The 13538-nt window shown below is 44.7% G+C and overlaps 1 protein-coding gene across 4 annotated transcripts in view; it reads right to left on the bottom strand.

Moving 5' to 3' along the window:
* The window catches only part of GOLGA1 (golgin A1), a 32173-nt gene that overhangs the window by 1738 nt on the left and 16897 nt on the right, over positions 1 to 13538 (bottom strand). For 2 of the 4 annotated variants that reach the window (XM_060250932.1, XM_060250935.1), the window contains 15 exons: positions 12935 to 13046; positions 12433 to 12528; positions 11884 to 12009; positions 11520 to 11615; positions 10970 to 11065; positions 10749 to 10844; positions 10194 to 10346; positions 8870 to 8965; positions 7013 to 7102; positions 5399 to 5501; positions 4532 to 4692; positions 3471 to 3629; positions 2864 to 2923; positions 1749 to 1895; positions 958 to 1044 (listed from right to left, as the gene is read on the bottom strand). In XM_060250932.1, the coding sequence (XP_060106915.1) occupies positions 958 to 1044; positions 1749 to 1895; positions 2864 to 2923; positions 3471 to 3629; positions 4532 to 4692; positions 5399 to 5501; positions 7013 to 7102; positions 8870 to 8965; positions 10194 to 10346; positions 10749 to 10844; positions 10970 to 11065; positions 11520 to 11615; positions 11884 to 12009; positions 12433 to 12528; positions 12935 to 13046 (1678 nt within the window). The remainder of the gene's footprint in view (positions 1 to 957; positions 1045 to 1748; positions 1896 to 2863; positions 2924 to 3470; positions 3630 to 4531; positions 4693 to 5398; positions 5502 to 7012; positions 7103 to 8869; positions 8966 to 10193; positions 10347 to 10748; positions 10845 to 10969; positions 11066 to 11519; positions 11616 to 11883; positions 12010 to 12432; positions 12529 to 12934; positions 13047 to 13538) is intronic. The other 2 variants (XM_060250934.1, XM_060250933.1) reach the window with 2 other exon arrangements.

The raw sequence follows: 13538 nt of genomic DNA, 5'->3' as shown, positions 1-13538 counted from the left end.
TTGTGCAATGAGATGTAATTTGGATCACGGCCATGTGGGAAAAGGAAATGTAACAGGGTTGAAGAGAGCAAGGGTGCAGAGCAAATGGCATAGTAGGTAGAGATCACAGCAATGAGGAAAGAAATCAATTTAAGCAAGGCATTTGGGGAGAACACACTCAAAAATTGCAGATGACCTTGGTGAGCAGGAAGGTTAAGGCCAGGTAGGCATATTTTAAGTAGTAGATGCTAAAAGGGCTAACATTTTGGAGCGTTTGAAAAGGCCTAAAGGCATACTAGTTTTTCCTAGACAACACCTGGCGGAAGCATTTAAGATCTGGACAAAAGTGCTCCATTGAACAGAAGGGGGAAGAAAAGGGTGGTGGGGGGAGATGCAGCCAGCGTACTTGCAGGACCTAGACTGCACAGTTCACAAGTTTAGTTCTAATGCCCTGTAAATGCAGGTGCCCACACAGCCAACAACCAACTTAAAGAGTTAATTCGTATGCAGGTAAGCATTGCTCAGTGTGTCAACTACACAATGGTGTACTGATGAACATTTGAATTGCTGGGATGGAGTTGCATGAAGAATAGAAGAAGACTGCAGATTTATACCCTGCCCTTCTCTGAATCAGAGACTCAAAGCAGCTTACAATCTCCTATATCTTTTCCCCCCAAAACAGACACCCTGTGAGGTGGGTGGGCTAAGAGGGCTCTCACAGTAGCTGCCCTTTCAAGGACAACTCCTGCAATAGCTATGGCTAACCCAAGGCCATTCCAGCAGGTGTAAGTGGAGGAGTGGGAAATCAAACTCAGTTCTCCCAGACAAGAGTCCGCACACTTAACCACTACACCAAACTGGCTCTCAGTAATGAAAGGTCTGCTGATCAGCTTTTGATGATAGCTTAGCATACACAAAGTTGTCCAGTGATGTAAGTGCACAATTGAACAGTTCTTGAGAGTTCAGAGCTAGCCTTACCTTGTATTCCAGAGTCTCCTTAAGCATGTTTTCTTCCTCTTGAGAGAAGTTTAGCAAAACAGACACGGCTTTGATGAGGTGGAATGCCTAAAACACAACAGCAGAGCCACAGTGGGTCATCACGCAGCTCCCTTCATTCAAAAAAGTATATCCTGCCTTCATGACAAGGCAACTTATAAAAGCAAAATATACCTAGAATGACCGGAAGCAGAGTTTAACGCTACTAGTGTCAGCAGAAATACTCCTGCAAAACCCCAACAAGGGTGCTGTCTTCTGTACTTCTGGCAGGCTATACCACAACACCAGGGCTGCCACAGAAAGCAATAGCAGAGGGAACCAGAAATGTCTATTGAATAAATCTGAATTGTCGCATGGGCTCACAGAGAGAGGGGCAGGCATTTAGAAGCCAGGCCTGGTAGCTAAAGAACAGTCACTAAATTTGCAGTAAGACAGGGGCCATGGCTCAGTGGTAGAACACATCCTTTGCAGGCAGGTAGGTCTCTAGCAAGATTCCCAGCACAGCTGGGAAGGATATGGAGAACCACTGCCAGCCAAATCAATACTGAGTTAATGGCCTAATTCTGTATGGCAGCTTTGTATGGCAAGACAGTCTATTTCTGTTATATTGGTTCCAAACAAACAAGGCTTCTTGTGGCCTATTCTGGCTTTGCTTGATCTGAATTCATCCCTTACTTTCATTTGTTTTACTTAAAAAATGACACTACATACATGATGAAAAGGAAGGAAGGAGAGAAATACTAAAAGCAGCATCAAACAATATTTTTTTTTACCTCTGATTCCCGGCAGGACATAAATTTTAGTACCACGTGCTTAAGATACTCAAAGTTTATCTCCCGGGAGTCATTCAGGTCTGAGTTGTTTGTCACAGTCAAGGCAGCGTTGGCCACTTCTGGGACCTCACTTTCTGGTCGAATTTTCTGAAAGGAACACAGTTCCAGATTATAAAAGGCCCAGTGAAAGTTCACCCTCTATCATAAACCGACAGACCAGACACTACTGCATACTTTTCTCCAATCTTTTCATGACAACAAGCTCTTTGCAAGAAGAGAAAGTGCCTCTCTTCTAGGAAAGAAACAAGAAAAGGAATGCAGTCTTCCCCACCCTGTGCTCTACACAAGTTAACCAGCTGTGCCTGCTCACAGACTGGAAGCCACAACTAAACATTAGCTTCAACTAGTTTGTAAGAGTCAGGTCCACTAAAGCTGTAGATTTGTAAATTGATTAGAATCTTTACTATAAAATCCTTTACACTATAATATGGAAAAGAACCAAAAAAATGTTTAATGGTATGATTATATTTTCTCCATTGTGAATGTATTTTGTTGGTGGTTAAATTAAATTTAGTCCCCAGGCAATTTCCATCTTGCACCAAGGAAAACCATGATTCTACAGCTTTTGTATAGTTTCTTATCCTGCATAATTCTAAAATGCTTGCTATTTTTCAGTCACTTACCCTCATTGTAGTAGTTATAGGAGGGTGGGTGGGTAAGATTGACACCTCCCCCAACTCTGACCTCTAGATTCTAGAATATTCAGCCTCTTTTCTGGCTCCTGAAATTTCAGCACAGACTACACACATATTTTGAAGAATACTTTTGCAGTCTTAAGGGCTAGAAATTCATGGCTTTTTTATTTTTTAAAAATACATTTTATCAAGAATCCAAGTATCTTCTTCCACTATCACTTTATGTGCCATCCCTGCTGAACTGTGGCATAAAGGAGGCCATGGGTTTGGAGAAGAATTTCTGATAAGGTGTTTTTGTTGGCCAGTTAAACCATTACTCTTTTGAAAGTGCAACAGCTCCATAAACATTCAAATGTTGCCCTAAGCACAGAGCTGAAGGAGTTCTGATTCAGGCTGGTGCACAGTTTGGAGTGAGCTTACCAGTTCTTTCTGCAATGTCTTCTTTAGTTCTGCCATCCTCTGCTGTAATTGCTTGATCATCTGGGGGCGGGGGGGAGGGCAGAATGACATGACACTTCAGCTTCCAAAAATAATCAAACCAGCTAACATGTAGTTCCTAGTATAAGCCAGCTAGCTCCTATGCAGGAAGGAGGTAACCATTTCACTATTATTACCTATCCACATAAAGCAGCTCGTTAACCTTGGAAATGTAACAGATCCTCTTTGGAAACAGGTAGTTGTTGTACAGATGATATTGCCATGCCAGCAAAATAATAAAACAGTGCAAGACAGTCAGTTGTGGCTAATCAGATGCACCTGAGGGTTTGTTTTCCTCAAGTGAGCAAAGCACTGGGTATTTCAGCCTATTCTGGATTGCTGTGTCTAGTAATTTCTCAGATCTTCTGCATGCAAAGGCATTTTGCCATTGAGTCACAGCTCCTCCTCTAATTAGCAAGTACTGGGAAATACCATTCTCTCCCTGACATCTTGGGAGACCCACAGCCAGTCACAAGTGAGCTACATGGACCAAAGGCCTGGCACAGTATGGTATACGGTTTATAAGCCTCTTGATCAATTGCACCCTTACTTTGTTCTTCTCTGCAATTAGCTGCTCCAGTTCTCTGTTCTCCACCTGCAGCTGGACTACGTCTGCAGCAGCCACTTCTCCATTTGGCTCCATTTCTCCATCCTCAGTGGGGTGTAATTGTTTTTGCAAGGCTTTGGATGCCAATTCCAACCCAGCAGTCTATTCGGAGACAAAAGCAGACAAGAAAAGCGCTGCACACCAATTAAAAACACAGCAAGGTTTCTTCTTACTATATATGCAGGGTGGAGGTGAAGAGATAGAGGCGCTGATACCAAAGGGATGGCTGTTCCAGATTACATGTTAGCCTTAGCTACATGGATACAGGTCATATGGTTCAAGGAAAGCAAGGGCATATGTAAACTAAATCAGTTTTGTGCCAGTTCTGCAAATTTGAACACTTATTTTACGTAAGATCTCCTATTTCTCACCACATAATAGGGCAAGGATGTGTACAAGGCACAGTAGCTTAATTGCCTGGGCAATGGAAATCTTTCTTCACCATCACCCCCAGATTCACTAAGTGCCCAGTCACTTTCAGCCATCTCCCTCTACCATAAGGGCTAAAAATGTTCTTTTAAAAAATGAAAGCTGAAATTCTCAGAAATTGAATTTTGTGCCCAGTACTGCATTGCACAGATTTTCCAAACTCTCATGTAATCATGACATACAAAGCCCAGAATTTAAACTGTGAGGGCTGCCTCACAGACCAATGCCAAGTCTAGCCCATATTGTCTAACGTACATAAGGACTCATGGGAGTAGGCCACGGGTACAACTATTTCAGCATGCTCTTTCTGATAATGACCAGCAACATGCCTCCAAGGTGCCCAAAAGTAGGGCCTGAAGGCCATAGCCCTCCCCTGGTTTTGCCCCCCTCCTATGTTAGCTAGGTATAGCACTAGGTATACTGTCTCTGAAGCTGGAGGTTTCATTTAGCTGCTGCTCTCCAGATACAGTAAGAGGCAGGAAGACTCTAGGCAAAAGCACTAAGAAAAAGTTCACTGAAATGCTCTGGCACATTATGAGCGCTCCCTGCCACAGGCTGAAGGCACATCTGCTCACCTGGCTCTTGCTGGCCAGCCGACACTTCTGTTGCTCTTGTAGTTGCTCCCGCAAAGTGCTCACCTGCTCCCCCATCACAGTTTCCCTTTCTGCAGCCTGTTGCTGGCACAACTCAATGTCAGTCTGCAAATGCTGCATCTGCAGCCGAAGCTCCTCGTAGCCTGGGGCAGAGGAAAACAGCAACAAGTGGATTCAGAGAAAACTTCCAGCAGAGCTGCTTTCTAGGTCAATACATCCAGAGATGTGGGAATGCAGATGCTGTTCATCCCCACATCCAGGGTATAAAGCACTCCCAAGCAAGTCAGAGGAAATGTTTCTTTATGAATAGCTCCTTTGTCGTGGATCAGTTGGGGCAGCATAGAGAGGAACGCCAAGAGTGTGTGTGTCCAGGTGGTTCCATTTAAGAGTACTAGGAACTTCACGCATTGACTCCTTTTGCAGGCAGTATTTAAGAAGCTGAATGCTGGTCTGCAATTTCCCTTCATCCTGGACTGGTTATGGTTAATTGGAAGAAAATCACTTTACACATGCTTACGCATACTTTTCTAGCACACATGCCAAGGCCAGATGCTGAAACAAGAGTCCAGGATTAAGTCTGAAGTGCCCCACCTCTGCCTGAAGTGAACATTGATTTATGGATTATAATCCAGATGACACAAACAATTTACAGCCAATCACCACCACCAGAAAGTGAGCAAATACCAGAGGTTAGGTGCCAGAGATAGGCAGGTGTCAAGAGATCTGAGGAATGAACTGGAAAATGGGCAGATGTTGAGTTGGGTAGACATCACAGGAGAAGAGGGGAGGGGACAAGTTATCATGGCATCACTACCCTGCAAGCAGTAGTCAGGATTTGCTGGGCCTCACCTCGCTTTAAGCAATTCAGCTCTTCCTCTTTTTTCAGGAGCGTGTCACTTTTATCCATAATCAGCCAGTCCTTCTCCTTCAGCGACAAGGACAGGTCTGCAACCTAAACACCAAAATGGGGGCCAGGGAGTTAAAATTTGGCTCTTGGTTTTTACTTGAGAAATTTTCCACTCCTGACTATGGGCAATTTCACACATGGATTTCTGTTTTTAATCACCTGATGTGAAAGCCACCATCACAAATCGGGTGCCAAAGACAGAGATCTTGTTATCTCCTTTGCACACAAGGCTTTTCAAACAAAGACTGTTCAGTCATGAATGGCAAAATACTGGGATATGTACAGTACCCACATAAATCAGCCTCTTTTCCCTCACCTTTTCTGCCTTCAAATTCTGCTCAAATACTCACTTTTTAAAAAAGCTTGCCTTGAATAACCCTGAGCAGCACCTCCACATAATTCTCTAATGTACCCTTCACACATTATCAGTTCCGTTATTTTTCATTCCAGTGTTGGCTAGGAAATCTCCAGGCAATTCTGTGTGGCACCCAAGCCCTCCTTGTACTACAGAAACATGGAATAATAAGGTCCCAAAGCTAACATCCTCACAGAGCCTTGCAGGGCTACTGCCTCTGGCTTCTCCTTGCTGGGTAGAGACTGCAGAACAGCCTACACCATTGGGTGAAAGCTTCAAGACAGTCTTTCTCATGAATAGCAGGAGGTAGGTGCAAAACCACCATTGCTATGAGAAAGAACAAAGGGGCACCAGTCATGTCCTCCTATCCCTAGTACTGCTAAAAAGGCTATTGCAAACAGTGGCTGGATGATGGAGCAAGACAAAGCTATCCAATTGGGCAATCAGTTACTTTACCAGGTGATCTCCAAAACAGGTTTGTTTTGGAGAGAGAACGTCACAATTATCAGTTCTAAGCAGGCAGATTCCTTTGAAGTGATTAGAGTCTGACCAAAATGTCTACCAAGGTGTTTTCAACACAAAGACAAGCAATGTATACAGTAGGTTTTCCTGATAGTTTTTAAATCATCAATTTTATAGTGTTAATAATTATATACCATTATATGCATCAAGTCCTACATTTTTCTCAGCTTTCCTTTTAATAAAAGAAGTCAATTTCTAGCCCATTTTGTTGTAGAGATATGCTTTTTCCTATACATCTCTGCAAGCAAAGAGTCTAGAGCAGGGGTAGCCAACGATAGCTCTCCAAATGTTTTTTGCCTACAACTCCCATCAGACACTGACCACGCTGGCTGGGGCTGATGGGAGTTGTAGGCAAAAAACAACTGGAGAGCTACCGTTGGCCACCCCTGGTCTAGAGGCTTGCTTTTTAAAAATTATGAAAGCTGGGAATTCAGAGAAGCTGATGCATATTTTGGTATAATGACACATTGAAAAAAACCCCACATCCCAAAAGCGTGGAATTTGGAGCAAAGAACCCATGCAGACACACCTCAAATCCAAGGAAGGCAATGGCTAGCTTAGGGTCACACTGCAAACTACTTTGCACAGCAGATGTTCTAGATTCCCTCAGGTTTGGTCTCTGGGGAAAGGGACGCAAGGCCGATTAACTCACAGTGGGGTACTAGCAATATAGACTTACCTGCTGCTGTAAGTCCTCCTTGTGTTTCCGTGTCTCTTCCAGGGCCTTGGCAATTTCAACACTAACTGTTTCCCTACTGCTTAATTCTGCCTACAAAGGAACAAGAATCTGGATGTTACTGATGAAGGAAAGTTAAGAATGGCATCAAGCTGATAGCAATGGGGAAGAAACCTCTCTCCAGTCAGTTCACCTCTCCCGTTCTAGCTAGCTTTATTTGGGTTAAATTTCTATCAAATGCTTCTATAGCACAAACATATGAACTTCATAGGACTGTCATCCCATATAATGACTTGTCAACAGGAACTCTGGGGAATGAAGAAAGCAAGCAAAAGCAGAAAGTCTTCCATAACAGAGGTTTCCTTTATTTTTATTTATTTCTTATATTTATATATCCCACCCTTCCTGCAAAGCAGGCTCAAGAAGGGTTCTCTACTATCTGAAGTTTAACATTAAAACAATATGAAAATTTACAATATAAAAACAGCTAAAATACACAACTTGTAAAACGCTGCCTCAACAGTGAAGACCAAGTCAGGCCTAGAGGTCCATCAGATCTCCAAGGTCGCTGGGGTGGGTGGCGGGGAGGCCCAATAGAAAGTGATGTCTGCTGCCTCAACTGTTTTACAGGCCCTGCAGAACGGCAGGTCCCACAGGACCCTGATCTCCAATGGAAGTTCATTCCATCAGGTGGGGGCCAGGGCTGAAAAAGCCCTGACCCTAATCAAGGCAAGTTGGATGTTTCTGGGGCCAAGGACCACCAAGAGAGGTTGAGTTGCCAATCTTAGAGCCCTACGGGGCTCACATTGAGAAAAGTGGTCTCAAAAATATGCGGCCCCTGGCCATATAGGGCTTTGAAGGAAGTACCAGCACCTTGAAACTGATCTGGTACTCAACAGGCAGCCAGTGCATTTTGCACAGGATAGATCCACCTCTGCATAAACGAAATCAACATACATGCTGCTGCATTCTGCATCAGCCGGAGTTTCCGGAGCAGAGTCAAGGGCAGCCCCATGTAAAGGGGATTACAATAATCCAACCTGGAAGTGACCATTGCATGGGGCACTGTAGCCAGGTTATGGGAGTTGAGATACAGGAACAACTGCCTGATCCACCTCAGATAGAAAAAGGTAGACCTGACAGCGGCAGTGACCTGGACCTCCATAATCAAAGAGGCACCCAGAAGCACCCCAGTCTCTTCACCCCCCGATGCTGGCACTTTAAACTTTGTGCTTAAAGCAATTCCATTTCTGAAGTTAAGCAAGTCTGGGCGAAGCCAGTACTTGGGTGGCAGACTGCCTTGAGAACACGTCATATATGATCATACACACAGCCAAGACTACTGGTGCCATTTAACCCAGTTTTTGATAGCAGCTCTCCAGGATCCCAAGAAGATAATATACTTTCCCCAGTGCTGCAGACACATATTCTTCCATTTTTGGTCTCTCTGGTTAAAGGACCTCAGCAGCTTTCGGGAATGACCTTTCTCTACTGGAAGTCTTGCAAATCCACTGCCGGTCAAAGAACTATCATTCTCTTCCCTGCCCCCCCCCCTCCAGTCACCCTTCATTTTCACAAATCATATTGTCTGGTATGGGATAGAGAAGTAAACATTTACAGTATAAAAATGAAGTCTCAAGTTCCCCGTTAGTTCAGCTGGCCCTGAAATTAGCTTGCTGGCTCTATGACTTGGTAATCTGCTTTGATATTTGGGCCCTGTCTTCCCTGCTGCACTGCCAAAACATCAACTGTGTGGGCTTGGCTCAGCCCCAAGGCCATGCTGCCCACCCACCCACGAGACCCCAGCTTCCATCTGGCTGAACACAGAGTTCCAGCCCATCCACCCTCCTCACCCCATACCTTTAGCCTTTCCAATTCTGACTCTTGCCTTCTTGAAGAGCTTTCACATTCCCTGTGGCTGTCTCGGAGTTCTTCGTTTTCTTTCTCTAGTTGGCTCTAATGAAGTGGGAAAAAGCAATGGACTACTTCATCAAGATTAATATTGCTATTTATACAGCACCTTCTATGGGCATGGCGCTTCACAAACCGCAAGGCAACACATCACTGTCCCAAGGAACTTAAAATCAAAAATTTGACACTGGGGAGGGAGCAGCTGGTGGGGATGAGGACATTCACCGGAACAGCTAAATAGCTCTAGAAGTATTTCACTTAGGTTCAAAGATGCCTGCACCCACCCACCCAGCCATCTACTCAGTAGGATATCAGCAACTGGCATTTAAATTGCACTTGTCCAGCTTGAAGAAAGGCCTTAGGCAAGTTCTTAACCTCAGTTCCTCCACATGGAATGTATGCACAGTGAAATAAACTCTCCTGAAATAGATACTTCACAACGTTGTTGTGTGGAAGCATGACATTGTGAAAGGGGCTGCCTTCTTGGACTGTTAATGGTGTATAAATCATACAGTTTCTGGGAAGAACTGAAGTCAACGTGCCTCTCTGCCCAAGTAAAGCTGCTCTTGCTCTAAGGTCCTGTGTGAAGTTTCTTGCGTATCCTAATCAATAACTTCCATCACAAACGCTGATTTCTATGTGCCAGAGTTCTGTTGCTCACATCTTCACTCAAAGCAGTTAAAATGCTCTTGGACATTCCATATCATCACTGTAATTCAGACCAATGAGTACAGAGGGAAGCAGCAACAGAGGTGAAGGACCAGAGTCCATTTTAGTCATTACCTAACTAAAATTACTGCGGAAATGGGTCCACTAATGTCAGATGCACATGCAGCTCCCACAGTGGGGCAAATGCCCCTCCCCCATTTTGGCTAAGAAAAATGACTGGGGGGCAAGGGGTGGGGGAGAGGCTGAAGCTACTTCCTCCTGCAGTGCCATGTGCCAAAGCCGAATTGGGCCCTAGCGCCCGATTGTCTGACCTAAAAGACCAGAATTGGACTTGGGGGAACCCCAATCTGACTCCTGTTAGACAAGACATCTAGTTTGGGCCTCCAAATGCTCAAGTTTCTCACCATTATGGCTGTGAAGATTTGATTGAAAGTGTGTGGATGATTCCAGAAGCCACAGAATAGGTGAAGATTCAGTACTTGGGAACACAGTTTTTGTAACCTTGCCACTCCTATGACTAGCAAAGTCAGGATCCATTATGCAAAACAGCTCAATTTGCATAATTTCACCAATTCACAGATTCTCATTTGCATGCAGTACTCACAATCTTGTGCTGGGCACCCATCATTTCAGCTTCTCGTTCTGCTTCAAGGGTAGCAACCTGCTCCTCAAGCCTTCTGACCTGCTCAGCACACTGATGCTTCACAGCAGAGATGGCTTCCTCTGATTTGACGCTTTCCAGCTCCAGGTCTGCTTGCTGCCAAGGGAGAAGGAGAGGCAGGCAATTCCACCAATCTTACAGGTGCCAGAAAGAAGAAGTGTGCACATGTGTTTATACATTTATTTATTTAAGATGTTTATATGATGCCTCTTCAGCCTCCTGGTAAATCTAACACGCTGTTTAAAACAAAAACAGCTTGCATGGCCTTCCTTACTCAACTGGCAAGTTTTATTCTGACACATCTTTCAGGTTTATTTTATGGATTTACAAACTATTTTAGCCTGAAGCCATATAGTAAGAAAATGTGCTGCTTGGGTATCCATGGTAGAAGAAGGGTAAAAGTGCAATGAATAACCCCTGGGCCTGCCATGGCCAGGGAGGAAGGGAAGAAATTTTATGTTAAAAGCTCTCAGTATCTACTTTCCTCCTCCCACTCACCAGCTTTTGGATCTGCTGCTCTCTTTCCCTGGCATCATCTTTACTTTTTGCCGCTGCCTCGTTGGCAAGCTGGAGGGCTTGTTCCAGACCTTTCAGCTGCAAGATGAACACACACATTCATTTCTGGTCCAAAATTCTTAACTGTCTTCCAGTACAGCCCCCCCCCCCCCCAATTTATGACAAAAGGAGAAAAGAAATACACAAGCTCACATTGCCTCTACCTGGTACAAACTGCTCTCCTGGATGTTCCGCATGGATTCTTCTTTCTCACTCAGCTGCACCTGCCCTTCTGTTACTTTGCAATTCAGTTGGTGGATCTAGAATGGAACATGCTTTGGCTCAAGTCGCGGTTTGAACTTCCAAGACTGGCCATGGACTAGAAGATTTGCATTTACTGTCCTCTCAGCACTTCTACAAACATAAGTTCATACCCAGCATCTGGGAGTAGAGTAACAGCTGCAACTCTGATGTGTCAGTTCAGGCACCAGACCAATCTATAGTTAATAATTTAAAAGACACAGCCAAATCTTCTTCCCAAGAAGCTGTTTTTTTTAATCCCTAATGCATGGGGCTGGCAGTGAGAGATGCTCTGCACACGCTCAGAGGAAATACTCTCTCACTAATTCCAGGTCTGAGATGTGGCACTGAAAGCGGATGCCAAGGCTAACCACTTTTCAAATTAAGCCTTGTATTTGCCAAGTCAAGAACGGTCCTTCAGGATCAATGAATGCGGTAGCTCTTTCACACAAAGACCTTGTCCAGCATGCATACCTGAGTCTCCAAGAGGCTCACACTCTCTGCGTGACTCGTCCGTGCTACTGAAAGCTGCTGCAGGGCACTCTCTAGCCGCTGTTCCAGAATGCTTTTCTAGAGAAAACACAAACAGCCATTAGCGCAAGCTGCACTACAAAGCAACTGACACGCCCTGTCAGTACGCAACCACAGAGCCTCTATGGAGGCAGGCATCCAGTCTGGAAGCATGCCCACTGAATCCAGGTACTCTTGCAGAGCAAGAACTTGTGTGGGCGAGCAAACTCCACTGGCCTCAGAAGGTGTTAGGGATAAGATGTTAGGGATAAAAATTTCTGTGTCCTTAATGCACTGCTTTGACATCCTTTCCAAATGCACTTATTACCTCCTGGAGTAGCTCCCGTACATGCTCATCACCAGAGAGGTTGCCTTCCAATCGCTTTTCCAGAGTGGTCAGTTTCCCTTGCAAGTGTCCCATGAGCTGTTTTTTCTCCTCCACTTCGGCAGTCATCTGTTGGAACACCCAAGGTACACATCATTGCTGTGCAAACAATTGCTTTGTGAAAAGGAAAAAAGAAGTTTTCAACCAAAATAGGCAAGAATATGGGAACAGCCCTCTCTGGCAACAGGGATGAGAGGGACAGCTCTTTAGCATAACTTCTGAGAGCTGCTGTAGAAATTGTACCAGAAAACAAGAACCAGCATAATGCCATTAGGTCATCTTGTTCATGAAAACTATGTGGAAAGTACTCCTGTATCATGCATCAGGAACAGATCTACGTCCACCAGCTCCAGCTTTGGTGGCTCTGGAAATCTGACAACACAGCCTTCCGTGTTGCACAAGTACATTGGTCTTCCCTCTGGCAGAGTCCAAGGACCTGATGTTGTCTTTGGCTGTTTACAGTGCTCATGCATGGGAAGTTCCAGGACATACCTTTTGCTTGTGCTGTTCATATGCCAGTTTCAGAGCTTCGTGTTCTGCCTGCAGTGTTTCCAATGTCTTTTCATAACTGGAGGCAGCAACCTGAGCCTAGAATATCAGAGAGAAAAACTTTCAAAATCTAACCTTTGCAAATAGAGCCACCACTCAACTGCTTTGAAGCTCATTTATCCAACCAATATTGAGTAAGATGACTGGCTGTGTGGGGGGAGACACGTTTCTCATCTTGGGATGACAATCCACCCCCCATTCTTCCAGCCACTCCTCATCACTAACTGTTCTCAGATCATTCATGAATCGCTGATTCTTTGCACAACTGAACTCCACTAAGAGGTTAACAAGCCAGCTATTATGCTGTGTCACACATTCCTTGGAAACAAACCTAGGCATGCTACTAAGTGTGTACTCATTGGGGCACAGTAGCTTGTGGCAGCATTCTCTGACAGCAGGGAAGGATGAATACTGAAGGGAGAAACACATGCATTTCCCAGCTTACATTTTGAAGATCTACTGACATCTGCTGGATGTATGCTTGAAGTTCATGGCCCCGCTGCTCCAGGTTGGTAATCTTATTCTCTGCACTCTCCTCTGCATCTAAGAGCTCATCCCTTCGCAAAAAGGAAAAAAAGTTCACCCACCGGCCAAAGATGAGCCAATGTAAAGAAGAGTTAACTGGTTCTTTCCTAGCTCTTCTCCAAAAGTATCCAAAAGCTCTGAGGCCAATTAGGAACAGAAACATTCTTAAAGCCTTTGCACGTTCAATTAGTCAACAGCTGCAAGTGATGAGATCACAGATGCTCATAACATGCACATATAGCTGTCCATCGGTTTGCAGGGATTTGCCATTAATATTTATATATACCCCCCTCTTCTCCCTGATAGAGACCCAAAGAGAAGATGAATGGCAACGACTGGTGGGGTTGGATAGTGTGGTAACTGATACTAGTCAGGTTGGTGTGGGGGTGGAATTTAGTCCAGACAGATCAGAGCTAGACAGGAGCAATGAGTGGCTACCCCAACTACACCTGCGGTCTAAACTAGCTCATCAGTCAGCGAGGTCTTGAAAGCTTGAGACAATGATGTGGTCATTCGGGACTTAG

Source organism: Heteronotia binoei, chromosome 12 (assembly GCF_032191835.1).
Source record: "Heteronotia binoei isolate CCM8104 ecotype False Entrance Well chromosome 12, APGP_CSIRO_Hbin_v1, whole genome shotgun sequence".
Classification (NCBI taxonomy): Eukaryota; Metazoa; Chordata; class Lepidosauria; order Squamata; family Gekkonidae; genus Heteronotia; species Heteronotia binoei.
This window is presented reverse-complemented; position numbering and strand designations above follow the sequence as displayed.